Below are 27,240 nucleotides of genomic sequence, written 5' to 3'. Positions count from 1 at the left end.
TCCGTCCGCATTTATCGCCTGACTCATACACTTTACGTCTACATATCTGAAGCGTCGCCTTAGCCTTAAATTGCAGTAGTTCAGTGACTTGTCTGCGGGTAGTGTCCAAGTCTATGCTAAGCTGTGGCGTCTGGGCCTGTTTATGCTGTGTTTCCAAAGTCTGGAGTTTAGAAAGTAGCGCATTCAGTTGTTCAGATCTCGTTCTCTTTATTCTAGCTCCGTGCTTAATAAGTATGCCCCTGACAACCGCCTTATGGGCCTCCCATACTACTTCCGGATTACTATCTGGGGTAGAGTTCTCCCTGAAATAGTGCCCTATTTCCCTTACTACTTCCGTCATGGTGTCTTGGTCTTGTAAGAGGGATTCGTTCAGTCGCCATGGGCGTCTCTGGGCGGGTTGTCCTTCAGACAGGGCATAAACCAGCCTGATCGGAGCATGATCCGACCACGTGATGGAACCTATTGTGGCGTCTTTAACGGCTGCTAATTGTCTGTGTGGGATCAAGAAGTAGTCGATCCTGGAGTAGGATTGGTGGGGTCTGGAGAAGAAGGTATAATCCCTCTCTCCGGGATGGAATAGGCGCCAGGCATCTATCAATTGGTTGGAATGTAGCAGTGTCTGGATGTTTTTCCGTAGGGCCCCAGAGGTCGAGGACACTCCCGAGGAGGTGTCTTCATGTGGTGACAAAGGAATGTTCAAGTCGCCCCCTACCACCAGTTGTCCCTCTACAAAATTGGTCAGTTGTTTAATATGTCTTGTCAGGAACCAGTCTTGTCGGTCGTTTGGGGCGTAGATGTTCGCAAATGTAATTCGCGTCTCTCCTATTTTACCTTTTAAGAATATAAAGCGACCCTCCGAGTCTAGTTTCACGTCACCGTGCGTCCACGGCACTTTCGCAGAGATCAGTATGGATACTCCCCTGGACTTGGACCGCTCATATGTCGAATGGTGGACTGTGGGGTAATATTTGTTTTTTAGCATAGGGTATTGATTCCCCTTAAAGTGCGTCTCTTGTAGGAGGAAAACGTCCGCTCGCAGGCGGCGCATGTCATTCAAAAGCATCCTCCTCTTCTCAGGGATATTTAGGCCCTTGGCATTGAGTGATACAATTATTAGTTCGTCCATGTCTGCGGATATGGGGGGAAAAAACTGGAGTTAAAGAGGGGAGGGGGAGAGGGGCCGTAGGGCAGTCAGAGAGTGACCACACGGGCCCCTGAGCAAATGGGATGGGGAGGGGAAGAGGTTAAGATCTAGGTAGAGAGAGGTAGGCTACTGCTCCCGAAAGAGAAAGCTTAGGGCAGTAGGCCGCTACTAGGGTGTGCGGCACCAAGTAAGAGGTCTAATTTAGCCAAACGGGCTAAAGCGCTCTCCAGGTAGACCCTGGATATTGAGCACGGTCCTATGTGGGTGGTTGGTTGAACAGAGCCTGCGGAGCAAGCCCACCGGCCCTACCAACCCCCCCCCCGGCTAGTATTTAAAGTTGGATCAAATGTCGGCAAAACAATCAAACAAAACAGTGCAATTTAGTAACATTAATAATCCTTATAGCATTTATAATCTTTAGTAACGTTGCTAGGCCCGGCATTGCTACTTCTGAGCCCCTCAGACATGTGGGGGGTTTCCGGTCTATACGGCCGAGAAATATGGTCTGACCAACTAATAGTCACCCCAGTTCTTACGTGAAAAACATCGTTCAGCACCCCTCATCCTTCTCAACCCCCCCCCCCCCCCCCCCTGAAACACACACATCAGAGTCTTCTGTAAGACCAGTAGGGGTCTCCCCATCCCCCCGCCCCCCCCCCCCCTCTTAGTAAGACATCTCATCTCCCCCTCTTGTCCTGCGAGCATGTCATTTTGCTGTGTATACTGCTCCAAAACCCTCACGGACACGATCACTCCGAGCAGGAATTCACAGAGGTTCGGGGGTGGTGGTGGTCTGGGTCCTGAGCTCCGTAAGTCCCAACAGAGTAAACATGAACCCAAGAACAACAGGGGGTATCAGAGCTCAGGATTGACACCTGTTAGGGCGCGTCCTAACAACGCGGGGGCCCATAGCTACACCCGGCTCGGGGACTTCAGCATAAATCTCTGGTTCCTGCACTGTATACCCCGTGGGCTCACCTCATTTTAGTCTTCAGCAGGAAAGGTGGGAGCTTGGTATGCAGGGTGAGGGGGGCATGGTGGGGGCACATTGGTGAAACATACCAACCAGAGGTTCCTCTATCTGCTCCGGGTGCCGTATAAGGCCTGTGAGGGGTAGGGTGGGAGTCAAACGGGGTGTGTCAAAAATGGTAAGAACCTGGGGTGCTGGCCAAAGGCCTACTCACGTCTCTCCTCCCCGGACGGTGCTCGCTGTCTTCGTCTGCCGCCTCTCTGCTGCCTGGGTTGTGCTGCCATTCTATAGGTGGAAGGGCCAGACCTGCCGACGGAGCGTGGTTGCAGTTGTAGCCAGTCGGGGACGTCTATTCGTTCCGCGTCCATGAATCCGAAGAGGGCCGGGAGATCCGCTGGAGTCTGCAGAGTGAAGGCTGAGCCCTCCTTCCGGAAGGAGACCGACAGCGGGTAACCCCATCTATAGGTGAAACCCTTCCGTCTCGCTAGATCCAGGACAGGGCGTAGCATGGCCCTACGTCTCAGGGTGGCTCTCGAGAGGTCTGGGAGGATCTTAACCTGAGCGTCTTCCAGGAGCCCGTCTCTGCCGTCCCATGCGTTGCGTAGGATTCTTTCTTTCTGGGCGAATCGCAGGAGTCTACATATTACGTCGCGCGGTCTGGCTGGATCTGTTGATCTCGGGCCTAAGGCCCTGTGCGCCCTGTCAAGCTCCACCTGCGCCGACGGCTCGTCTAGTACCGTGCGGAACAGCTCTTGCAGCCTCTCCTCCAGGGTCTCCGCCTCCACAGTCTCCGGTATTCCGCGTATCCGCAAATTATTGCGGCGGCTGCGGTCTTCCACTTCCTCCAGCTGGAGGGCGACCGCTGCGTCTCTGTGTTGGTCCCTGGATCTCTCAAGGTCAGCGACTCTTAACTCCAGCGCGGTAAGTGATGTCTCTCCTGTGGTCACCCGCTCCGCTATCGTGGAAACCTCTTCTCTCACCTCCTGGAATTCCCGGCGGTGTGTCTCCTCCAATTTGAGGATAAGGGCCTCGATGTCCGTTCTCGTGGGTAGGGCCCGCAGGAGGGCCCGAATATCCTGGTCTGCCTGTGGGTGCTCCGGGGACTGCGACGGGGAGTCCATGGTGTCCCAACTTGTGGGTTGTGCTGGCGCTTGTCCGTCCCTTGGTTCCGTTGGCCTCCGGGTGTCTGATGAGGAGACTCCCTCACTCCGCTCCTGGTTCAGTGCCAATGGAACTCTTACTGTGCCTCGTGGCGTCGTAGCTCGGGCCCCGGGAGAGATCTGCTGTTGGGTCGGGAAATAGCGGTGTAAGTCGCCCGCAAATGCGCCAGATCGGGTCACTCGGGTGTGCACTCTCCTTCCCTGTTTTTTGGAAGATTGCATGCCTGTTTTGATGGTCTGGTAGCCGGCGGAGGAAGGCTCAGGCCGGGAGCTCAGATGAAACACAGCTTCACACGGCCATATCCAAGCCACGCCCCCAGGATGGTAGACTTTAACAGTGCCAACTGATTACTGACTCCTGTTGTTTAATTCCAAACTTTTAATTCATTTTGTATAATATGACCAGCTCAGTTTGGGCTTTTAACTGTTTCAGAGAAACTCCATTCAACACCTCCCTTACTTCCCTGCTCCTGCTTGTAATTTCAGTTTGACACTTTCATGTCAGGCATGTTGAAGTCACTCATAATTAGAACGTCCCCTTTCATTACTATTTGAGTTATCTTGTCATGCAACAAATTATCATAATTTTTAGTCTGTCTTTGGGGTCTATATACTACCCATTTCTATGGAAGACCCCTCTCTGGCTGGAAGGCATGCCTAGAGGGTTTCAAGTAGTTCATTGTTTTTTTTTTTTTTAAGAATGTTAGCGTTAAGCATTTTTTTTGTCTTTCCTATATAGTGTGTACCCTGGTATAGTTATTTCCCAGTCTTTTGAAACCTTAAAACATGTCTCTGTAATTGCAACAACGTCCAAGTTGTCCCTAGACATAAGAGCCGACAGTTTACAAAGCTTGTTGTCTAAACTACGAGTTTTAGAACTTGTTTACATGTAAGTCGATACTATGAGTTTAAGTGGCATTTATTCAGGATTTATAAAAATCCTCATATCCGCTCTCACAGTACACACAGGAGCGGTAGCGGTGCATCAACAATTAAGCAGCATATCGCTTTTATGAGGCATCGACGATTGTCAGATCCATTGCCTTTAACCAAAAAGCTCTGAATTCACACCTTAAAGCGGAGTTCCAACCTCAATTAGCATTTTTTAAATGTATGTCCTTTCATCCTGCGTTTTTATAATATAAATCTGGTCACTTACTATTTTACAATCCGCCGCCGATCCACATAAATATTCAAAAAAGATAGTTTATAAAACTATATCTACACCGTTGTCATTTTGCTTGTGGGCATTGTGAAGCCTACAGGCACTTACTTCCTGGAAGTCTTGGATGGGGAGTGATAATTGGACAGCGCACTGCAATGGGAAATGATGACACACATTTCCCAGGAGCATTAGAGGGAGATGATGTCAGAATCCTAGGCGGTTTCAAAGGCAGATTTCGTAGCAACAGGCATTTCCAGATGAGTAAAAAATATATATATATATATTTTTTAGTCGTAAGCTACAGTTTAAAGCAATTTTTTTTTTGGATGGAACCTCCACTTTAAGAGCACATATAGAATTTATGGTGTGTTAGTGAGGCATTTATAAAAAGTGTTAGCTGGGCACTGGGCTAGAGGCAGTGGAAGTTCAGAACAGAATGTACCAGAAAATAATAGAGAACTAGGACAGCACAGCACAAGCCGCTTCCTATTTTTACAGAGCAGCCGTTTGTTAACACCATTTGTTCCTGTGTGCAGGCAAAAGCATCAAGCTAGCTATACGGACAATGCCAGGCAGGAGCAGGGGCATTGAGTATTATTGCCAGTGGCAAAGTTGAGGACCAAGCCAAATGTCAAGAGATCAAAGTATAAGAATCCATAAAAACGTCTGCTACCACATCACAAACCTAACTATACCTCAAAGTAGACAATTTCCATTACATCACTTACCCTTTAAGCACTTCCACCTAAAAGAGCAACACTATCACGGGCAGTTAAGAACCTTTTTCAACATTTTAAAAATACAACAAAAACACATCTAAAAATATAGGCGCGTTGAGCATTGCTTCATTATTCATAATAAATACACATGTGAACAGGCCCTAAGTGAAAATGATGTGACAAACACTTCTAGTAGTAGCATTTTAAAAGATAACATTTGAATATAAAAACACCCGGGCTCTACATATGGTTATGTTTTAATCCCAAGGTTGAATGTGACACTGAGTTGTTAGGCAAGATTTATCGTTGAATTGACATAGAGTATATAGATTGGTTAGTGACAATTAACCTTTGTTATTTTCATTTCCATCATGTCACCGCTGATCATCTTTGTCAGAACTGTGCTGTCATGTCATACTAATGTGTTCTATTGCATACCCTTAACCACTTAAGGACTGCCTCCTGCACATATACGTCGCCAGAATGGCACAGCTGGCCACAGGCACGTACATGTACGTTGCCTTTAAGAGCCCAGCCGTGGGGCGCACGCACGCAGCCCGTGATGGCGGCAGCGGGACCCGCGGACCCGATCGCCGCCGGTGTCCCGCGATCGGTCACAGGAGCTGAAGAACGGGAGAGGTGTGTAAACACACCTTCCCCGTTCTTCACAGTGGCAGTGTCATTGATCGTCTGTTCCCTGATATAGAGAAAGACGATCAATGATGTCACACGTCCAGCCCCGCCCCCTACAGTTAGAAACACATATGAGGTCACACTTAACCCCTTCAGTGCCCCCTAGTGGTTAGCTGCTAAACTGCAATTTTCACAGTAATCAATGCATTTTTATAGCACTTTTTGCTGTGAAAATGACAACGGTCCCAAAAATGTGTCAAAATTGTCCGATGTGCCATAAAACTATCCCCTATTTTGTAAACGCTGTACATTTTGAACAAACCAATCGTTAAACGCTTTTTGCGATTTTTTTTTTTTAACCAAAAATAGGTAGAAGAATACGTATCGGCCTAAACTGAGGAAAACATTTTTTTTTATTTATTTTTTTCGGGGTATTTATTATAGCAAAAAGTAAAAAAATATTGCATTTTTTTTTCGAAATTGTCGCTCTATTTTTGTTTATAGGGCAAAAAATAAAAACCGCAGAGGTGATCAAATACCACCAAAAGAATGCTATCTGTGGGAAAAAAGGACGCCAATTTTGTTTGGGAGCCACGTCGCACGACCACGCAATTGTCAGTTAAAGCGACGCGGTGCCGAATCGCAAAAAGGGGCAAGGTCCTTAACCTGCATATTGGTCCGGGTCTTAAGTGGTTAAATAAAGATTAAAAAAAAACACCCGTTCTGGGATTTATATTTAGGTTATTTAATGCCAAAACATTTTTTGTTCACATAGGGTAGGGAAGCCCCTCTTATTTTATCTGTGTTCCACTAGGGAGCACACTTGAAGCATTTTCCCTCAATTTTTTCTCTGGTGATGACTCAAATAACATTTTGAATTTACCCTCACTTCTCATGGACTATAGGACAAATAAAGTGAAATCTACACATTACATTAATATGGACTTACTATTTTTAGGATTTGTATTTGAACGTACATTCTTTGAAGCACAGTTTTGCAGTACATAATTGGATAGCGCTATCATAATATGGTGAATGCACTTTGCCATATATTTAATGCACTGTTGCACTTTATTTTGGTTTATAAGGCGCACTGTATTTTGAGAATATTAACAAAATATATCTGAATTGCAAAAATATGGGCTGTTTGCTTAATGTACTCACCTCCTTATGTTTAAACATCTGAGGCTCCTTTACAAAGGACGCTCCACATAGGGACACCATCCATTCCAGATTTTCTACAATAAAGGTACAAAAACATAAGCAAATTATAATGTTCCACAAAATACATTTTAGTAATGTAATTTGTCGTCAGTGGTGATTCAATTTGCCACCACGACATCTTAAATTTCTTTTTTATAGGGTAGCTGTAAATAGTCCAATGCAACAAAATGAGTCAAGCAGGGCTTCAATGGTGGGTAACAACAAGCACATCCACCTCTCTTAACCAATTGACCCCCAGGCCAATTCTGACATTTCTATTATACATGTAAAAAATCTTTTTTTTATTTTTACTATAAAATTACATTACATAAATAAAATGGTGGGTGTTGCAGTTTCTTTTATTGTCATGCGATATTTGTGCAGCGGTTTTTCCAACTTAAAAACAAATATATAACATTTTTTATATATTTTAGTGAACCCAAATACAGTACCCATATTTTGGAAAAATATAAAAGATGATGTTACGGAAAGGAAATAGATACCACACATGTCATGTCTTAAAATTGCGCACGCCTGTGGAATAGTGACAAACTATAGAAATGATTTATCTGTGATGCTTTAAAAGAAGTTTTTTGAAAGCTGACCAAGTTCATACTGACAAAAGGTAGATACACATGAAACATTCAATACTAGAATCATCTCTAAATATATGCCACCAACATTCCTTTTCAGTTTCTGGAACTACAGTAGGTGTTTGTGATATTGTGTTTTTAGCACGACAGCATCGCGCTGATTCTCGGCGACATGGTGCCGAGATCTCGCCGACATCGCACTCACTGGAATAGTGACAGCACATCCCAGCAAGCGCGTCATAGAAGCGACGGGAGATCCGACTTGGATTCCCGCCAATTCTACACGTGTGCGGCGTTTGTTATGAATCCTGAGGGGGAAGTCCCCGCCGGATTTTAAATAAAAATCCGGCATGGGTTCCCCCCTCAGGAGCATACCGGGCCCTTAGGTCTGTTATGGGTTGTAAGGAGAGCCCCCCTACGCCGAAAAAAACGGCGTAGGGGGTCCCCCTACAATCCATACCAGACCCGTATCCAAAGCACGCTACCCGGCCAGCCAGGAAGGGAGTGGGGACGAGCGAGCGCCCCCCCCCCCCTCCTGAGCCGTACCAGGCTGCATGCCCTCAACATGGGGGGGGTTGGGTGCTCTGGGGCAGGGGGGCGTACCTACAGTACCCACGTGGGTAGGTATCACATGGGTAGGTACAGAGCATGATGGGACTGTGAGGCCTATATAGGTCCGATGCAAGGTGCGCATCAGTCATTATAGCGAGAAGAGCCGGCGTGTCAACATCGGGAGAAGAAGAGAAGTGAAGAACATGACGTCACAGCACGGAAGAAGAACTCACAGCACGGAAGGAGAAGAAGACGTACAGCACGGAAGAAGGCACCGGACAGCGAGAGGAAGAACCGGGGTGCGCCGAACACAGAAGGAGACCCCCGGAGAGTTGAGAAGACCCCCCCGGATAGCGGAAGAAGAAGCCCCATACTCATTCACTTAGGGTGGGGGGCCGGTATCTGGGGGCCCCCTTATTAAAGGGGGCTCCCAGATTCCGATAAGCCTCCCGCCCGCATACCCCGACAACCAACGGCCAGGGTTGTCGGGAAGGGGCCCTGTCCTCATCAACATGGGGACAGGGTGCTCTGAGGTGGGGGGGCCGCAGTGCGCCCCCCTGCCCCAGAGCACCCAACCCCCCCCATGTTGAGGGCATGCAGCCTGGTACGGCTCAGGAGGGGGGGGGGGCGCTCGCTCGTCCCCACTCCCTTCCTGGCTGGCCGGGTAGCGTGCTTTGGATACGGGTCTGGTATGGATTGTAGGGGGACCCCCTACGCCGTTTTTTTCGGCGTAGGGGGGCTCTCCTTACAACCCATAACAGACCTAAGGGCCCGGTATGCTCCTGAGGGGGGAACCCATGCCGGATTTTTATTTAAAATCCGGCGGGGACTTCCCCCTCAGGATTCATAACAAACGCCGCACACGTGTAGAATTGGCGGGAATCCAAGTCGGATCTCCCGTCGCTTCTATGACGGCTCTGTCTCCATCGCGGCATGCCAGCTCGGCGCTGGCTCCCGCGATGGGGCTCGTAGGTGCTCAATCTCGCCGAGAAAGAGAGCGAGATTGACACAAAATCGGGTTCACCTACTGTATGTTGTTTGTTAATATGCAAACTAGTTGACACCAACACTTTGGGACTTAGGGGAGCTGTGTTATGTCTATTGTCTCACCACCTCCACCGACAACTAGGATCTAGAAAGATGAAGGAAACTACAGGGGATAAATATTAATGCCTAAAAAAAAAAAAAAAAAACACCATCTTTCACAGAATTTACTATGCAAATGCTTGATCCGCACTGCCATTTCCTAATTACATTCCGAACAGAGGATATTGACATCTGAAAACGCTTTGCTATCTTCTTATAGCCTTCTCCAGCTTTGTGAGCATCAACTATTTTCAGTTTTCTAGACAACTGCTTAGAAGAACCCATGGTGCCGATTGTTGGGGCAAGGTCAGATGAGTCTGGGCATTTAAAACCTTTGAGATTGACATCACCTGGTCGTCCCAGACGATGATTGAGAACAATCCATGACACTGGCAGGTCTCAGCTTTGCAAAGGGGGCAGTGCAAGCTATAAATTCTGCAGGGTGCCCAAACTTTTGCAGACGCCATTTTTTTGTTTTCTGTCATTTTGAAAGTGTAAATGATGGAAATAAAAGCCAACTTTTTTTGACATATTATAAGAATGTCTAATCTGTAATTTGATGCGTTTTGGAGATTTTTCCATCTTTCCTTGGCTTCGTTATGCACATTAATACAAATTTTTACCTGGGGTGCCCAAACTTTCGATCCCCACTGTATATACACAGCCACCTAAAGTAACCGGGCAGTTGCTATTATAGCCAGAGGTTGGTTGCATCGTGCTTGCACATCCTACTGCTTTTAATGCCTATGGCAGCCAGTAGGCGCAGCCATGTTTGTTTGAGATTCTTCTGTCAATACCAGTCGTTCAAGACAGATCACCAAAGGCCTTAAGTGAGGACTAGGAGTGTGAAACTTCTGCTTTATAAAAGGTAGTTGATTAATAAAGGAGAAGATTATGGTTGCTCTGTAGACTGAGCTCTATGCACAGGAGGACTTATAACTCAATGGCTGGTTCTTAAACTAGGATCTGCTGTGTGCACAGCCTGTATAAACACAGCTGGCTGCATGCATAGGAGATATATTGCTTCAGGTTTGTTGACATGTTGCCAAAGATTAGGATGACACTGCTACCATGGCAACATGTTAACAACAGCAGGGCAGAAGGAAACAACACTACATATTCATGATTCTTCCAAAAGTGCATCTTCAGCAGGCCAGCATCTCATTTTAGAAAAAGGATGCCGGTTCAGGATGCTTATATTACAAAAATACTGCAAGCTGGGTTTCTTTCTTGAGACAGATAGAAAGCATTTTACCCATATGGTCATCCATGCCAGTTGTTACTGGAAAGCAGAGCATGTCCATCCAATAGTTAGTACCAGTTTTATCATAGGAACTCACCTCGACTCATATCTTTGAAACTTCCCAGACAGCAAATCTCATAATCAGACAGCAGCTGAAAATAAAAACAATAAAGAGCTTTACTTAAACATTTCATAGAGAATAAATTAAACTTGCCTATTGTGCTAATAAATGAGATAAACAAATCGCTCAGACTGATGATCATCAGGAGCCCAAGAATTCAACTTCATATTTTAAAACATACATTTCTTGCAGCTCCTTAAAGTTGGGTCCTGGGGCTGTCATTTTGATATTTCCTTCACTGCTTAAAGCGATTCTAAAGGCAATTTTTGGTTTAATTAAAATAAAAGGTTATACTTACCTGCTCTGTGCAACGATATTGTACAGAGTGGTCTCTTACCTCTTCTTTGGCAGTCCCTCGTCAGCACTGTCTGCTCCTACTTCCTGTTGGTGTCCCTATAGACAGTCATATTTTAAAGGGGAGGTCTTCTCCTGAGCCGGGCTGTGAGAATCCCTAAATTCACACAGCCCAACCCGGTCACACCCATAGGCGTGCGAAGGGGGCGTGTCAGGTGTGGTGCCAATTTCCCCCATTGCCTAGACTTCCCCCGGGTTGTGCCCCCAGCAGTGCTGCTGGCTTCCCTCCAATTCTCTCCCCCTGGCTACTGCAGGGGATGTTTCAGAATGGAGAAGGTCATTTACCGGCCCCTTCCTTTTCTAAATGAACACACACACTCTGTTCATTCATAACGGGAGCATAGTAAACTGTGTTTACTATGATTGAGTTTGTGAGTGAACAGGAAGCCGCTCAGCACAGAGCACTATTCAGTTCATTCACTGTCCAGCTGAGGCTGCAGAGTAAGGCATGTGTGTTTTAGCTGTGGGGTGCACACCCTAATACAATAGGCTGCGCACACCTATGGCCACACCCCTATAGCTTGTGCGGTTGCCTGTGTCTCCTGTAAAACCAGGGAGTGCACGAGTGGTGCTGCAGCCAGTTCAGTGCTGGATCCTCCCAATGTTCGTCACTAGAGGGACGTGGTCATGTATCTCGTAAACCACGTCCCTCGAGTGACGAAACGTTGGGAGGAGCGACGTTCTGATGTCACCACGTTGTGCGCCAGACCCGGAAGATACGGGCTGCTGAATCGAAGAGGCGGCTGGCTCGATTGTCTTTTACATGCTGATCTTAAACTTCTTAATTGTAAGTGCACATCTGTCATGTCATTTAATAGATTTATAAAGGTTTTATGTTAGTTTATTTTGTCCTTATGTGGCAAAACCCTGAACTCGATACGCTTTATGAGACACATATCAACGGAAGCTGAGGCACTTACTGCATAATACAGAGACCCCAGGCTGGGTTATTAGCCATATGCGTATACTGATCTCCTATAACCAAGAGATCACATCTATTTGGTAAGTGGCAATGTGTACCCAGATGGAGGGACTTTCCTGTCATCACTTTTTTCCAGATGCTGTGGTTTTATTTCTGCACCGTGGATGTTTAATGTATATGGACATCTTTCTTTGTTATTCAATATCATCAACATTAATTGTTATTGCTAACAGAGGATTGTTTGTCACAATTTTTTTTTTTTTTTTTTTACACATGAACTGAGATCCCATCAATATATTATATATAGATAGACCATTCTAACAGTTATTTGTTTACGCATTTATTGATTATTTTTTCACTTTCACTAGCTTTGCGAGTACGTTTAGTATTTATATGGCCATTATGCCCTGTACACACGATCAGTTCGTCTGATGAAAACGGACTGATGGATTTTTTCATGAGATATCCGATGAAGCCGACTTTCATCAGTCTTGCCTACACACTATCAGTTAAAAATCCGAACGTGTCCAACGCGTTGACGTAAAACAAGATGTCGTGCAGAGAAAAATTAAGTTCAATGCTTCCGAGCATGCGTCGATTTTATTCTGAGCATGCGTGGATTTTTGACCGATGGATTTCCCCACAGACGATCGTTTTTTTCTATCGATTCTTTAACCATAAGAAAAATTTAAAACAGGTTCTATTTTTTTTCACCGATGGGGGGGAAAAAAACGATGGGCCACACACAATCGGTTCGTCCGATGAAAACGGTCCATCGGTTTGTTTTCATCAGACGAACCGATCGTGTGTACAGGGCATTAGTGTCACATAAACTCATCTATAGCGCAGCTTTTTTCTTTATCATAAGCTGCAACAGTAGATGCCTTTACTAGCCTTCTAGAAAATACTAATTGGCTGGCTGTGTCTGGTTGCAAAGCTTTAGAGTCACAGACCAGGAAAAGCATGCTGTAAACAAGTGTCAGAATACATCTTTGCACTTGTTCTAGGTCAGTGACTAGAAACCATTGAAGCCAAATTATCAGCATGACAGGATTTAAAGGATAAGTTCACCTTTGGGAACATGTTACATGTTCCACCCATTTTTAAGCTAAACATATAACATCTTCCCAATGCGGCAGCCGCTGCCTGACACCCTCTTCTCTGTGGCAGCAGTACAGGGAGAAGTTCCCTTACTAGCTGTCCTTTTATTTTTAAATCAGCGCAGCCACGTGGGGCTCCAGCTAGGCAGAGTTCTGTGAATGAATTGAACTACAAGCACTGACATCCTTTGCAGATGTCGGTTTGTAGTCCTCAATTAACAACAATGGCTCTGTGGAGCGCCATGTTAAGTTCAGTGATTCTCTGTGTCAGTGTATCTGCTTGCTCATATGGGATGCACATGGCACAGGGATACACTGACAAATCTTCAGGAGACCTGCATGGCACCAGCAATCTGCTGATTGCTGGTGCAATGCTTTACAGGCTCAAAAAAAAAAAAAAAAAAAAAAATTTTTTACCTAAAAAAAAAGTGCATTTATTTTTTATCTATTTAAAAGCGAACATATCCTTTAACATTCTCAAAAGATAATTTTGCAACTGTCGCCACAAAACTTTTCTCTAGACAGAGCCCTTTTAAACATCTGATAATACCCAACTTGCTACATGTATTTCTGCATTCTGTGTATTACATTTTTAACTAGTGTACATATAGTCTCTGGCTGTTGCAAATCTTAACAAAGGAGCAATTTTTGTAAACAAGCAGATCCATAAATATTTATATAAAGTGCCCTTATCATATAGTCAGTATGATACATTATTCAGATTATTTACTTCACTGTACAAACATTGAGCCAAAAGACTGCTACAAAATTCAGCAATAAAATATAATGGTATGCTAAATATGTGCCTCCATAACAATATGCTGCTGCCAGTTGCTTCAGTCACTACACCATACAGAAAATCCTACTGCAAGTAAAACATTTTTTTTTTTAAATACGAATATGTCTAAATGTGCAAAGCAATACAAAAACGTAATGCAGGATACTAACTTTTTGAAATAATCTTCAGTCCAATGCACAGGTGTTACTAATGGATGACTTGCAGTGGAGCCAGATCCAGGAGACTACAACTGCATCTACTAAATGCTCCAGAGGTTGCGAAGCTTGAGTGTAGGACACAACAGCCTCATGTCCCAGCAAACAATCACAAGAAAAAAATATATATACATAAAAGGGGCCGATCTACTACAACTGGAGTGTGCAAAATCTGGTGCAGTTCTGCATAGAAACCACCAGCTTCCATTTTTTTTTGTCAAAGCTTAAAGGAGAAGTACAGCCAAAGCGTGCGACTGTACTTCTCCTGTGAGCAGTTTTCAGCAGACAATGGGCTAAAGCCTGCTGATGTCACAGAGCCGGTCCAGGCTGGGGCAAGATTGCAACAATATGGTCGGGATCCACCGGCACCTAGCTCAGCCTCTCAGCGAGCCTGAACCAGCCACTCCCACCCTCTCCACAACCCAGGGCTCCAGTGAATGAGATGTAGAGAGCCGATGACTGGTTTTGGCCAGAAAAGTTAAGATGCCCCCCATTTCCAAAGCAGGGGGACATCTGTTGCCCTTTGCTGACATCTGGTCAGAGTGTATCCCTGATGCCTGCGTAGGAGAAGTGGTGCCCAGGGTCTACAAGACAGCGTTTTGCTAGAGAGGTATAAACGCTACCTCACTTTATGTTGTCCAACCTGTCTATATCTCTGCTTAGGCTTTCAGACTTCCATGCTACTCTTGCAAACCCTTTAAACCAAAGTGTTACTGCCATTGTGCCAAAAAGCAGAAAGGTTTCAGGGTCTTTAATTCAATCTCTTGCCCCATCTTGGACCTTATCTTAGATGAAACCCAGACCAAAGTTTTGCTCCCTTAAAAACAACGTTAAAATTGTCCACTCCCAGACTCTGCAGTTCAGGAGCCAAAAATCTCTGTTATTCTACATTAAAGTTCTGGATGCAATGGTAGCTTTCTTGGAGGCAGTTCCACTCTAGACCCTTCGATACATCATTGTGTGTCATAGGACAAATCAGTTCAGTCTCTAGACAACTTAACTGACCCAACTTGTTCTCTTGTACAGTCCTCACAATGAAAGACAAACAGACGGACTGGAGAAGAGTGCCAGACACTGTATGTGCAGATAACTTGGACATCAGAATAATCCTCTCTTCTGATTAACATTCTGGAGTATTGAGCTATTGTGCTGTCCCTCCTACATGGAACATCCCATCTTAGAGGGTCACTTAAAAAAAATTCATTAAGGCAAGTTCATTGCGGTGGCATACATCAAGCAAAAACCAGAAGTTGGGCAGTAGCAAGAAATGTATAATGTTATAGGCAAAATTTGCTGTTCCAGCCTTGTCTACCATTTGCATCCCAGATGTGGACAATTGGCAGGCAGAGTACTTCAGCCAGCAGCAACAGGATTCTAAGGAACAGTCCTTGCACCCGTGTCACAGGTAGGGGATGCCAGATGTGGAGCTTCTGGCTTCCTGATTCAACACACTGTACAGGTTTTCAGATGCAGATATCTTCTGGATAAAGCAGTGGATGCTCTGCCTGCTCCATGGTATTGGTATAACCTGATTTTTGCTTTTCCTCTAAAACTCATTCCTTGTTTACTCAGGATCTAGATAGAAGGCATTTTGGCGATTCTCATAGCACCCAACAAGCCCAGATGGGTGTAGTCCTCCGACCTAGTGTCAGACACCTCATAAGCAATTTAATTCTCCTGTTAAAAGGATCTGTTTACCACCTGGAATCATGGTTACCTGCTTAAAACAGCATGGTCAATTTAGTCCAAGTCTTAAAGAAAAAGTTCACCTTTAAAAAATAAAAAATTCTCTTTTTTTGCAGGGACCTCCGATGTGGGCATTCAGTTACTTCAGTCCAGGATTCAATGAACTATGAGAAAGCTCACAAGTGCCCTCGTAGTTCATTGATAACTACAAGCTGTCAGCCGCAAAGGCTGCTGGTGCTTGTAGTACATTTAGTCACTGAGCTCTGAACGAATGACGCGGCTGTGTGCGCACAGCCCCATACGGTTGCACTCTTTTCATATTGTGACAGCGGGTCTAGCAGCAATTGTGACAGTCCGTCATACTATCATAGGGAAGAGAGGATTGGAAGGGGAGCTGCAAGAACATGTTATACTGTATATTCCAACCTAAAAATGGGTGCAACATGTTCTCAAAGGTAAACTTATACTTTAAATGACAGTGGTGACTCTAAATTGGTAATTCCCATACTATTAAATGTCAGGAAGTCTAACAAAACACATGGAAATCTTATTTCACTTGGTGCAATGAAAGAAGTTATCACCAGTAAATACTTGATGGGAAGAATCCTTGCTGTAAAATCTTTTTCTCCAAGTCCAATGAGAGACACAGCTTGAATAAAAGAAACCTAGGGACATCCAAAAGCAGTCCAAACTGAGTGGCAGGCAATTCCAAAAAAATAGGCGACCACCTCAACAACAATCAGAACAAAAAGTAAATGACATTGATCAGAGTAAACTGTTCCCACTGCACCACCTGAGAATCTGCTGCATTGGCTGTCAGGACCTGAAGACAATTCCGTCCAGCTTCTTGTTAAACTGAGAAGCTAACAAGTCCACAATTGCCAATTTCCAATTTTCCTTTGTAAGGGGACAAAACAAGTTGCCCACAGACAACACTGGGGATAGAAGTCACCATGACAGGGAACTTGGTTCAAAAATGTAACCTAATCACTTCATCTAGAGATAGACTGGATTTGTCTCCCACCATGAAATGTACTGTTGCAAGAGTCTTGAATGGAATGGCTTTGGTGGATACCATCAACCCTGGCACACCCATACACCTCTGCTGGGAGTATTGATGTTAGAATTGAAATTGCTGAAAATGACTACAGCTATTTCAACTTCTCACAGGTAGAAAAACCTTGACTTGAAGAATATCCAGGAAAAGGTCCAAGTACTCTAAGGGCCCTTTCACACGGGGCGGATCAGTAATGATCCGCCTCCGTGTGTCCGTAAGCTCAGCGGGGATCGCTCCATATATCCCCGCTGAGCCAGCGGCTGACAGGGCGGTCCCAGCACACTGTGCAGGGACAGCCCTGTCTTTTCTCCGCTCTCCCCTATGGGGGGATCGGATGAACACGGACCGCGTGTCCGTGATCATCCGATCCGCAGACGGAAGAAAAAATAGGGTTTTCTTCTGTCCGCAAAATCGGATCTTTGCGGAGGCGGGTGATTACGGGTGTCAGCGGATGTTTATCCGCTGACATCCGCAATCACATAGGGACCAATGTATGTCCCTTTTTCATCCGCAAACGGATGGATGAAAAAGTGGACATACGGTCCGCACGTCTGAAAGGGGCCTAAGCGATGCAAAGGAATCAGAGATGGCTTCTTAATGTTCAGGATCCATCTGAATTTCTACAAGGTCCACAGCATGGGTGAAACATTGAGGTTCAAGACCAGAAAGGTACGCTCATAGCAAAAGAAGTTTGGAATATGACTGTGTGTAACTACCTGGGGTCAAGGCAAGTCCAATGGAAAAAAACAACATATTGAAAGTGATTGTCACTCATAGCAAAGTAAAGAAAAATCACCTAAAAACATAGGAAACTGCAAATACACATACTTATGTCAATGGAGGCCAAGAAGTCTCTGCAAAAAAAGGAGGGAACAACTTTTGGGGGAACTGGATCATGACCCTTAACAGTCCCTGTCTAATTTTTCTGAGACAAGAAATGAAGGAAAATAACGGAGATGGAGGTGAAATTCTATTTTGTAGACTTTTAATTGTACCACCTACATAGCCAACCAATGTCCCCTTGCCACTGATGGAAATCATGGGGTGGATCTTCTTCACATGGAAGGGAACTACATCAGCAGGCTTGAAACCTTTGGTTTGCCAAGAAAGATTTAAACCTCCGAAGCCCATGGATAGGTAGGGATGATAAACAACACTCTATCACTTCCCAGAATGCGAGTAGCAGTGGCTGAAAGTACAGTGCACAAGTAAAATGCCCATGAGCTAAATTACAAGATTTTCTCGGTAGTATATTAGATAAGAATAATAATGTACAGGGAAGTGTACAGTTAATAGCATAAAAGAGTCCAAGCTCAAAGGGGTATAAATGGGAGAGTCCAGGGATGGATGGAGGAGAGTTGTTGCAGGGGTCACATATACAGTCTCAGGGCTGCCATCATAGGGGAACAGAAACCATGTTCCAATACTGTGAACGAAAAGCAAGGGAAGAGGCGCCTCTAAGTGTAGATGTTTAAAAACAATTTAATACACAGGTTAGTACAGGCAACTGGAGCGCGACTGCCACAACACACGCAGTACGCTCGCTCGGAAACGCATTGCATGCCAGTGACGACACTGCCCCACGACTGCTGGTATCTCTCACTATCCAAGCCTTGCTCTGAAGCTCCCCCACCGCCGCCGGCCATTACCATCACACAGCGGTGAATGATGCCTTCATGCAGCACAGCGCCCCAGCAGGCAAAAGAGCAGATGGACTGACCTGATGACTTCTCCCTATGGATTTTGTACAATGCCTTCTTTAAACATCACCAAATGTGAGTTGCCTGTACTAACCTGTGTATTAATTTTTTTTTAAACATCTACACTTAGAGGGGCCTCTTCCTATGCTTTTCGCTCAAAGTACAGTGGTAAATATGATTTTTACATAAGGAAGCAGTGACTCAGCCCTCCTTCACATTGGAGCGACGTGCCATGTGATTTGACAGGTCAAAGTTGCAGCCTATTGCCGGCAATGGCACCATTCCAATCAGTGCTACGCCAACTATGCGGTGCCGCACCAATTTTCAGTAGTAGTTCCAGCACTACTTTTGCTGAAGCCGCAGCATGAAGCCGCACAGATGTCTTTCAAGTAGCACCTGAAATCATGCTGATCTAATACTTTAAAATTATGCTACTTCGAGTGAAGTAGCAGTATTTCAAAGTAGTATCAATGTGAACCAGGGCTCATGGGATCAACCTTATCTGAGGTAACTTTTTTTTTTTTTTTTGACACCACAAGACATTATCTTTCTGCCTGAAGTTTCGCTTTAATGTGAAAAGGGAAGAAAAAAACCTGTGGGTAATAAGTTGCTATTATACTATACCTTATCCCCAGCTTCTGCACAACCAAAGGTGATCCAGGGAACTCAGAGACAAAGCTTCAGCACAGTACAGAAGTGTATTTTTTTTTTAATATTTGTAATCTTATTCCCAGGTACTTATCAGAAGGATAGGGACATTGCCCTTGATTAGGAAGTATGGGCTGATTCTGTGCAGATATAAAAATCTGAAATTGACGCACCTCTGTAATTGTTAACACATCTTTAAAGGATGTAACATGCAACATACTCCAGCAAATAATCCCCCCCCCCCCTTCATTCTTTACAGCCACAGGGGTGCAGGCAAAAAGCAGGAGGGGCTGTCTGCATGAGCCTGACTTTGCGGGCTCCTGTGGGGGATGAAAAAAATGCTTATTTTTTGCCTGCAAAAACATATACCTTTTATTATTATTTTTTTACATAAAGGTGCCCTTAGCCTTTAAATATACTTTGTAAGCCATGTCAGTACCTAAATTTGACCTGGACGACATTAGCCCCTTGCAGCCTCTGTATAGTAGAGCTGGAGTGTAAGGGCACTTTCACACATGCGGACAGTATGTCCGTATTTCATCCGGAAACGGGTTGGATGAAATATGGACATGTATCCCTATGGGATAGCGGGTGTCAGCGATCTCATCGGTCCCTGCTATGGTCGGATTCTGCAGAGAAAAATCCTATTTTTCCATCCATCTGCGGATAGGATGAACACGGACAGACGGTCCATGTTCATCCAATCCCCCCATAGAGGAGAGCGGAGATCTGACAGTGTGCAGGGACCGCCCTGTCATCTGCCGGCTCAGCGGGGATCAACGGAGCGATCCCCGCTGAGCAAGCGGATATTTAAGAAACGGATCCTCATGGGATCAGTTAGTGTGAAAGGGCCCTTAGAGGAAGAAGCAGTACACAGAGCCAATCAGTTTCATGTGCTAACAAGAAGCATGTTGATAGGAAGAGAGCATCATTGTACAGATTTTGCTTTCACTGTCCAGCCAAAGGCTATAATAATGGGTCCAGGAAGACCCGATGAAGTGGTTTGGCCTGGGTGAAAGATTGCATCAAAACTTTGTATTGATATTTTATCTTTTGATGAGCTATTCATTTGTAGCTTTTTGTTTTATTTGTTCAGAACTGAGGTTTAATATGATTTTAGTGTCCTGAAGTACTAAGCAGGCTTTTTTTATGAAAAACCTTAACCCATTGAAAGTAATATGCATCAAATGGTGGATTGCCAATTTTTTTTCTAAATAAACAGAAATTAGAAATACTCAGGTTTATCTTTAAACCCTTATTAAGTTCCAAATTGCAATCTTGAGCATGAAAATAGCATCTAGAGCTAAAAAGGTTAATTGGCATTAACCACTTAATCATTGCCCCATAGCCGAATTACGGCTACAAGGCGGTTCCTTAACTCTGGAAGGACGTCCTCCCAGAATCGGGCGCACACACGGGAGTGTCCGTGACCGCCTGGTCCAGAGGATCGCGGTAAATTGCAGCTGATAGCGGCCGTTTACCACGTGATCGCTCCGTCCAATGACAGAGCGATCACATGTAAACAAAATGGCGCCGGTTCCTCCCTCCTCCCTCTGTACCGAGCGAGATGAGAGAGCGGGTGTCAGCAGCGCTGTGGGCTGGATATGTGACTATTGCAGTCACAGATCCAGCCATCCCTGCAATAACCTGTGCGGTACTCTGCAATGCCCCGCCGCGTGGTATTCTGCAATGCCCCCCCCGCCACGCGGTACTCTGCAATGCCCCCCCGCCACGCGGTACTCTGCAATGCCCCCCCGCCACGCGGTACTCTGCAATGCCCTACCCCCGCCGCGCGGTACTCTGCAATGCCCCCCCCTGCCGCGCGGTACTCTGCAATGCCCCCGCCGCGGTACTCTGCAATGCCCCCCCCCCCGTGGTACTCTGCAATGCCCCCCCCCGCGGTACTCTGCAATACCCCCCCCCCGCGGTACTCTGCAATACCCCCCCGCGGTACTCTGCAACGCCGCCGCCCCCCCGGTACTCTGCAATGCCCCCGCACAATACTCTGCAATACCCCCGCACAATACTCTGCAATACCCCCGCACAAATTTCAGATATTGGCACCATAGCTTGTGGACGCTATAACTTTCACAAAGACCAAATAATATACACCGATTTGGGTTATTTTTAACAAAGATGTGTAGCAGTATAAATTTTGGCCAAAATGTATGAAGAAAAATTACAAATTTGCTAATTTTATAACAGAAACAAAGAAAAATTCTTTTTTTTCACAGAATTTTCAGTCTTTTTTCTTTTATAGTGCAAAAAATAAAAAAACCCAACAGTGATTAAATACCACCAAAAGAAAGCTCCATTTGTGGGGAAAAAAGGACAAAAATTTCATTTGGGTACAGTGTTGTATGTCTGAGTAATTGTCATTCAAAATTTGAGAGCACCGAAAGCTGAAAATTGGTCTGGTTATTAAGGGGGTTCAAGTGCCCAGTGGTTAAACTATATGAGATGAAAGAATGTAAATCTCTATGCTACTGACAAGTGTCCAGAAATATAGGAAAGACCAACTTGTGCCATCGTTAAGCTCACAAATCTTTCTTCTTTCTATAAAACCAATTTGCAATCTGTTGGTGACAGCAAATCAACAAGGTTCTGATTGTACTAAAATGATAAGCACACTCTGTACTAGTAATTACGAGTAATTATGGGGTTTACGCAAATATTAGGCTCATATACTTTTTTCCCTCCATTACTTAAAGAGAGCTGTGTGCAGTAATATGATAAAAATCCCCTCGCTGTCTCCACTATATACTCAGCTGTCTTCTTCTGTGCATAATTAAGGTAGAAGCAGCATTCAGAACCCTGCTCACGTTTTAATGAGGAAGAGCAGAGGTTGAGTGCTTTGTGAAATGTCACCAGGAGCTGAGGGGCTATTTGCAACCTCATTAAGTGCATTTGGAAGATCACAGTACTATGTAATACAGATTACAGCTTTAACTTGGCTTCTGAGCTACAAAGGGACTGTAGTAGGATATGTTACATACAAGCCAAAACATTGCTTAAAGCTGAACTCCGAGCTAAACCAACATACAAAAGTTATAAGTATTCTTACAAGAATCTTGGTGTCCTTTGTGTGTTTCTTCTAAATCTGTGTAGGAATCCAGCATGAAAACAACTCCTGCATTTTGTGTCTGTGCAGGAACCTTCTTTAATTAGGACCAGTCACTGCTGTTCCCATTTCTTATACAGGGGGTGACTGGTGTTGTATCCACAACCCCATTTTGGTGCACACAAAGAGGATTTATATCCTTTATGGCAATTTTTTGCCTGCAGTTCAGCTTTGAAATGGCTTTAGGCTGCCAATGTATGTGTTTTTTTTTCATCAGTCATGCAAATCAACTACGTACTCCGTGTACAACGTCTATAGGGTGAACATATCAAAGTAGTTCCTTAACCACTTTAGCCTTAAAAGATTTGGCTGCCCAATGTCCGGGCCATTTTTTGCGATTCGGCACTGCGTCGTTTTAACTGCCAATTAACTGCGGTCGTACGACGCTGTGCCCAAACAAAATTTACATCCTTTTTTTCCCACAAATAGAGCTTTCTTTTGGTAGTATTTGATTTTTTTTGTTTGCGCTATTAACCACTTCAACACCGCAGGATTTAGCTGCCCAATGAGTGGGCCATTTTTTGTGATTCGGCACTGCGTAGCTTTAAATGAAAATTGCGACGTTGCAACAAGATTGACGTCCTTTTCCCACAAATAGAGCTTTCTTTTGGTGGTATTTGATCCTCTCTGCTGTGTTAATTTTTTGTGCTACAATAAAAAAAAAAGGAGCAACATTTTTTTAAAAAAAAAGCAATATTAACTTTTTGCTAGAATAAATATCCCCCAAAAACATCTTAAAAAAAAATATTTGTTTTCCTCAGTTTAGGCCGATACGTATTCTTCTACATATTTTTGTAAAACAAAAATGCAATATGCGTATAGTGATTGGTTTGCGCAAAAGTTATAGCATCTACAAAATAGGGGATAGTTTTATAGCATTTTTTTATTTTTTTTACTAAAGGCAAATCCACTTTGCACTACAAGTGGAAACTACACTTGAAATTGCACTTGGAAGTGCAGTCACTGTAGATCCGAGGGTGACATGCAATGGAAAAAAAACAGCTTTTAGCTTGCACATGATTGGATTATAAAATCAGCAGCGCTTCCCCAGATTTCAGATATACCCCTCAGATTTACAGCGAATGCACTTCCAAGTGCACTTTTAGTGCAATTTCAAGTGCACTTTGCACTTGTAGTGTAAAGTGGATTTGACTTTTGTAAATAACCCCCTAAGTGTCATTCAAAGCATGACAGCAGTCAGCACTGAAATCTGTAAATTGGCCCTGGCAGGAAAGGAGTGAAAGTGTTTGGTATTGTGGTAAGTGGCTAAAGGTGCCTCCATACTCATTCATCCAGAGTGGGAGCAGTCTAATACAGGTGTGTTACTGACCTAAAAAAAATAATAATGCAGCCACCACATCCAAGGATTGGTAAGCTACAATATGTTATATTTTTGGTTTAATACCGCTTTACAATTACTAAAGGTAATAGGTATGGACTTAGAAAATGCAGTTTGTAAACAGATAGAAGACTGGCTAAAAGACTATATTCAGAGAGTAGTGATTATTGATTCATACTCTGAATATTCTTAAGTGTGTAGTGATATGAGTGAAAAACTTATATAGCGCTGCACATGCGAACTGAATCGCCTCTGGGCGCTTGTTTGACCATTTCTCCTTTGACCTCAAAAGAGATGGGTTTTGATCATTCTCCTGAAGGCCAAGTGGTTCTCCTCCAACCGAATGGAGGTTGGTAAAGTGTTCCAAAGTTGAGGGCCTTGGACAGCAAATCTTCTTTCTCCTTTGGACTTGTATCTGGTTTTGGGGATTTGGAGTAGATTTTGGTTGGAGGATCGCAGAACGCGATTGGGGTTGTAAGCCTTTCGTTTTTCGCATAGATAATTGGGGGCATTTCCCAAAATACATTTATGCGTCAGACAGAGTGCTTTGAAAGTGATTCTGTCTTTCACTGGCAGTCAGTGAAGGCTTCTCAGTGAGGGTGAGATTGCTTCCCAAGGTCACAAGTCACGAGGCCGTATTCTGAACGACCTGCAGGTGAGTCTTTTGGTACTTTGGGAGTCCGAGGTAGAGGGCATTTGCATAGTCAAGTCTGGAGTTAACAATTGTTCCCACCACAACAGCTATGTCTTCTTTGGGAATAAATGGAATAAGTCTGCATAGTAGGCACAGCAGATGGTGGGATCCGCTGACTACTGACCCTATTTGTGCATCCATTGTCATGTAGGTGTCGAAGAGGACTCCGAGACTTTTGACTTTGGTGCTAGGGGTGATGCTTTTGCCCAGAATGGGCGGAGGTGTCCAGGTTGTTGCTGGTTGATCCTTTCGATAGGCGTGAAACAGGAGAAGTTCTGTTTTCGAACCGTTGAGTTTAAGATAACTCTTTGTCATCCAGTTCTCTATCAAAGAGAGGCATTTCTTTAGACCGAGATGATGATCCTTTTTGTTGCAGATGCGAAAGTACAATTGTGTGTCATCCGCATAAGAGTGGTAGAGCAGCTTTTGGCTGCTGATGATTTAAAAAAGAGGGCGAAGATAGATATTAAACAGCACCGGCGACAGAGGGGATCCTTGAGGGACTCTGTGCGTTTTTCAGAGGTGAACGGTCCCAGTTTCACTACTTGTGATCGGTTTTCCAAAAAGGAGGAGAACCAGCATAAGTCACATTCCGCGACTCTGGCTACTTCAGCTAGCCGAGTCAGTAATAGTTTGTGGTCTACCGTGTCAAAAGCTGCGCTATGGTCCAACAGTACTAGAAGACAAGATTCTCCTTCGTCTGCGGCCTCGAGAGCATCATCCCATATTTTGAGCAATGCTGTTTCCGTCCCGTGCCCTGGACGTAAACCCGATTGAAAAGGATCGAGCAAATTATGGGTGTCTAAATGCTGTTGCAGCTGTTGTACCACTACTTTCTCCATTACCTTGGAGAAGACGTTCAGGCCTGTCATGGGACGACGGTGTTCAGGGTCCTTGGGTTCAAGGGTGGGTTTCTTTAGGATGGGTTTGATTATACCTTGTTTCAACAGGGTGGGCACTATGCCTTCCCTGAATGACTGGTTAATCAGCTGCTTGATAGGTGGTGCCAGAATATCGGCACATTCCTTGAGCAGTTTGGTGGGGATAATATCATTAGGCGCTGTGCTATTTCGCAGGGCGCTGATGATATTTTTTGTGGCCTCGATGGAGATGGGTTTTAGAGTAAACATTGTTGATTGCGGCTGATTTATGTGGGAATTGAGCGGTTGACTAAGGGGGGGATTGAGGGGGGTACTGTTTTGCTGAATGCTTTCACGGATCCTTTCAATTTTGTTAACGAAATGATCCGATAATTCATTGCAAAATTCTTGGGTATCTGAATTGGGAGCTTCTAGACAGACTGGATTCATGGTCTGAGTGACTAAATTGAAGAGTTCGCGGGGACGGTTTAGGGCATTGGTGATGATCTTGGAAAAAAAAATATTTTTGGCCTGAAAATATCTTTGTGGTATTTTTTTGTTATTTCCTTGTAGATGGCGTGGTTTTCGTCTGTATTGCTTCTTTTTCAAGCTGCTTCCGCTCTTCTGCGTTCTTGCTTAAGCAACGACAGCTGGTCGTTAAACCAGCTGGAGTTGTATTTCCGGATGCAGGTTTTGCGTTTGGGCGCTACCAAGTCGGCTGACTGTAGTAGAGCTGTGTTAATGGCATCCAGGGTTTCAGTGGCCGATTGATGTGAATGGATTGTACTCCAAGGATCAATGTTGGGTCACTTACTTTTTAACATACTGTACTTATAAATGATATCGAGTTTGGAATCTAGGAATGAAAGGGGCAGAGCTACGAGGCATCCATCCATCCTCCATTCATAGATTACAACCAAACATAGGTGCTGTAGTGCGCAAGGGAAAAAAAATCAGGAAATTACTATGTACAAGCTGATTTTTTATCAACAGTATGTGTAATCTCTGTAGAGGCTTGCGTTAAACTAACACCATTATAATGACAGCAGAGAGCTCTTCCTCAGCACTCTAGTATCTATAGCAACTGTCAGTGCAGCTGCATCCTTCCCTATAATGAACAAGTGTCTATTGCTCCCATAGAATATAACTGCCTGTTCATCAACTTACATCAAGCAAATAGATGGAACATCAATGACACTACTAGGAGCATTGATTAAATGAGAAAATCTAGGAAGATGTATTTATTTTTTGTTTCACAAAGTATATTTATTTTTTATTAATGTACATAACATTTTAAACTGAAAAAAATTAATAAAAAATGATGCTCCCCTACAGATGCACATAACCAACACTTTTTAGCGCCAGACACTGACTTGTATAAGGTTCATCTCCACCTCGTAATATCAGATACTTAAAGAAATAAAGGAAGGTCGCACTCCGGATCTCTTCTCCACTGTATACATTACTATTCCACCTGGGGTTAGGCAGTTCTTACCTCTGCCATATATCACTCAATGAGAGCTTGTTTATAGAGTTCCACTTTATGGATAGGCTCTTACTAAGTGAAACATGTCAGAGGTAGGAGCTCAGGTGGTCTGCTCCACAAAAGGTAGAATAGCAAATTATACATGGGCCAAGAAATTTTGATTGCTGCTTTCCTTTTTTCTTAACTGCATTGCCCTTACCAAATCCTTCCCAATTTTAAAATGTGCTTATGAATGCACAGGCTACACAAGTGTGCAGGAGAAGGGTATAAGCATAGCATTCGGCTCACTGAATTTTGAACATAACGTTTAATACAATATATATATATATATATATATTTTTTTAATTAACATCAGTTTTTCAAGATGCAGCTTTCACAAATATGCAAACGGGAAATAGATAATTTGCGGAGACTATTCTGAGGAATTAAACAAAAGTTTAAGCAGCCTTCTCACTTTTTGCCATTTTTCTTGCAATTTTGATCGGTTTCTTCTAGTGCACATATACTGTATATGAAAGACACTTAATGGCACGTGACTTACCAATTAGCCCATTAGTCTCATAATTTAAAGATTTGCTCACTGGTTCTGGCGTTCAGTTATTAGTGAATAGTAAGGATGAGCTCCGGCGTGTTCGCATAGAACACGTGCAGAGCCCGCCAGGAAGTGTGCACGGCGCTGCGCTAATAACAG

The 27,240-nt window shown here is 44.3% G+C and overlaps 1 protein-coding gene across 1 annotated transcript in view; it reads right to left on the bottom strand.

Moving 5' to 3' along the window:
- Positions 1 to 27,240, bottom strand: part of BRCA1 (BRCA1 DNA repair associated) — a 290,350-nt gene that overhangs the window by 21,028 nt on the left and 242,082 nt on the right. Inside the window, exons 20-21 of the mRNA XM_040331227.1 lie at positions 10,566 to 10,620; positions 6,956 to 7,029 (exon numbers count right to left, since the gene is read on the bottom strand). Of these exons, the coding sequence (XP_040187161.1) occupies positions 6,956 to 7,029; positions 10,566 to 10,620 (129 nt within the window). The remainder of the gene's footprint in view (positions 1 to 6,955; positions 7,030 to 10,565; positions 10,621 to 27,240) is intronic.

The sequence above is a fragment of the Rana temporaria genome, chromosome 12 (assembly GCF_905171775.1).
Source record: "Rana temporaria chromosome 12, aRanTem1.1, whole genome shotgun sequence".
In the NCBI taxonomy this organism is placed as follows: Eukaryota; Metazoa; Chordata; class Amphibia; order Anura; family Ranidae; genus Rana; species Rana temporaria.
This window is presented reverse-complemented; position numbering and strand designations above follow the sequence as displayed.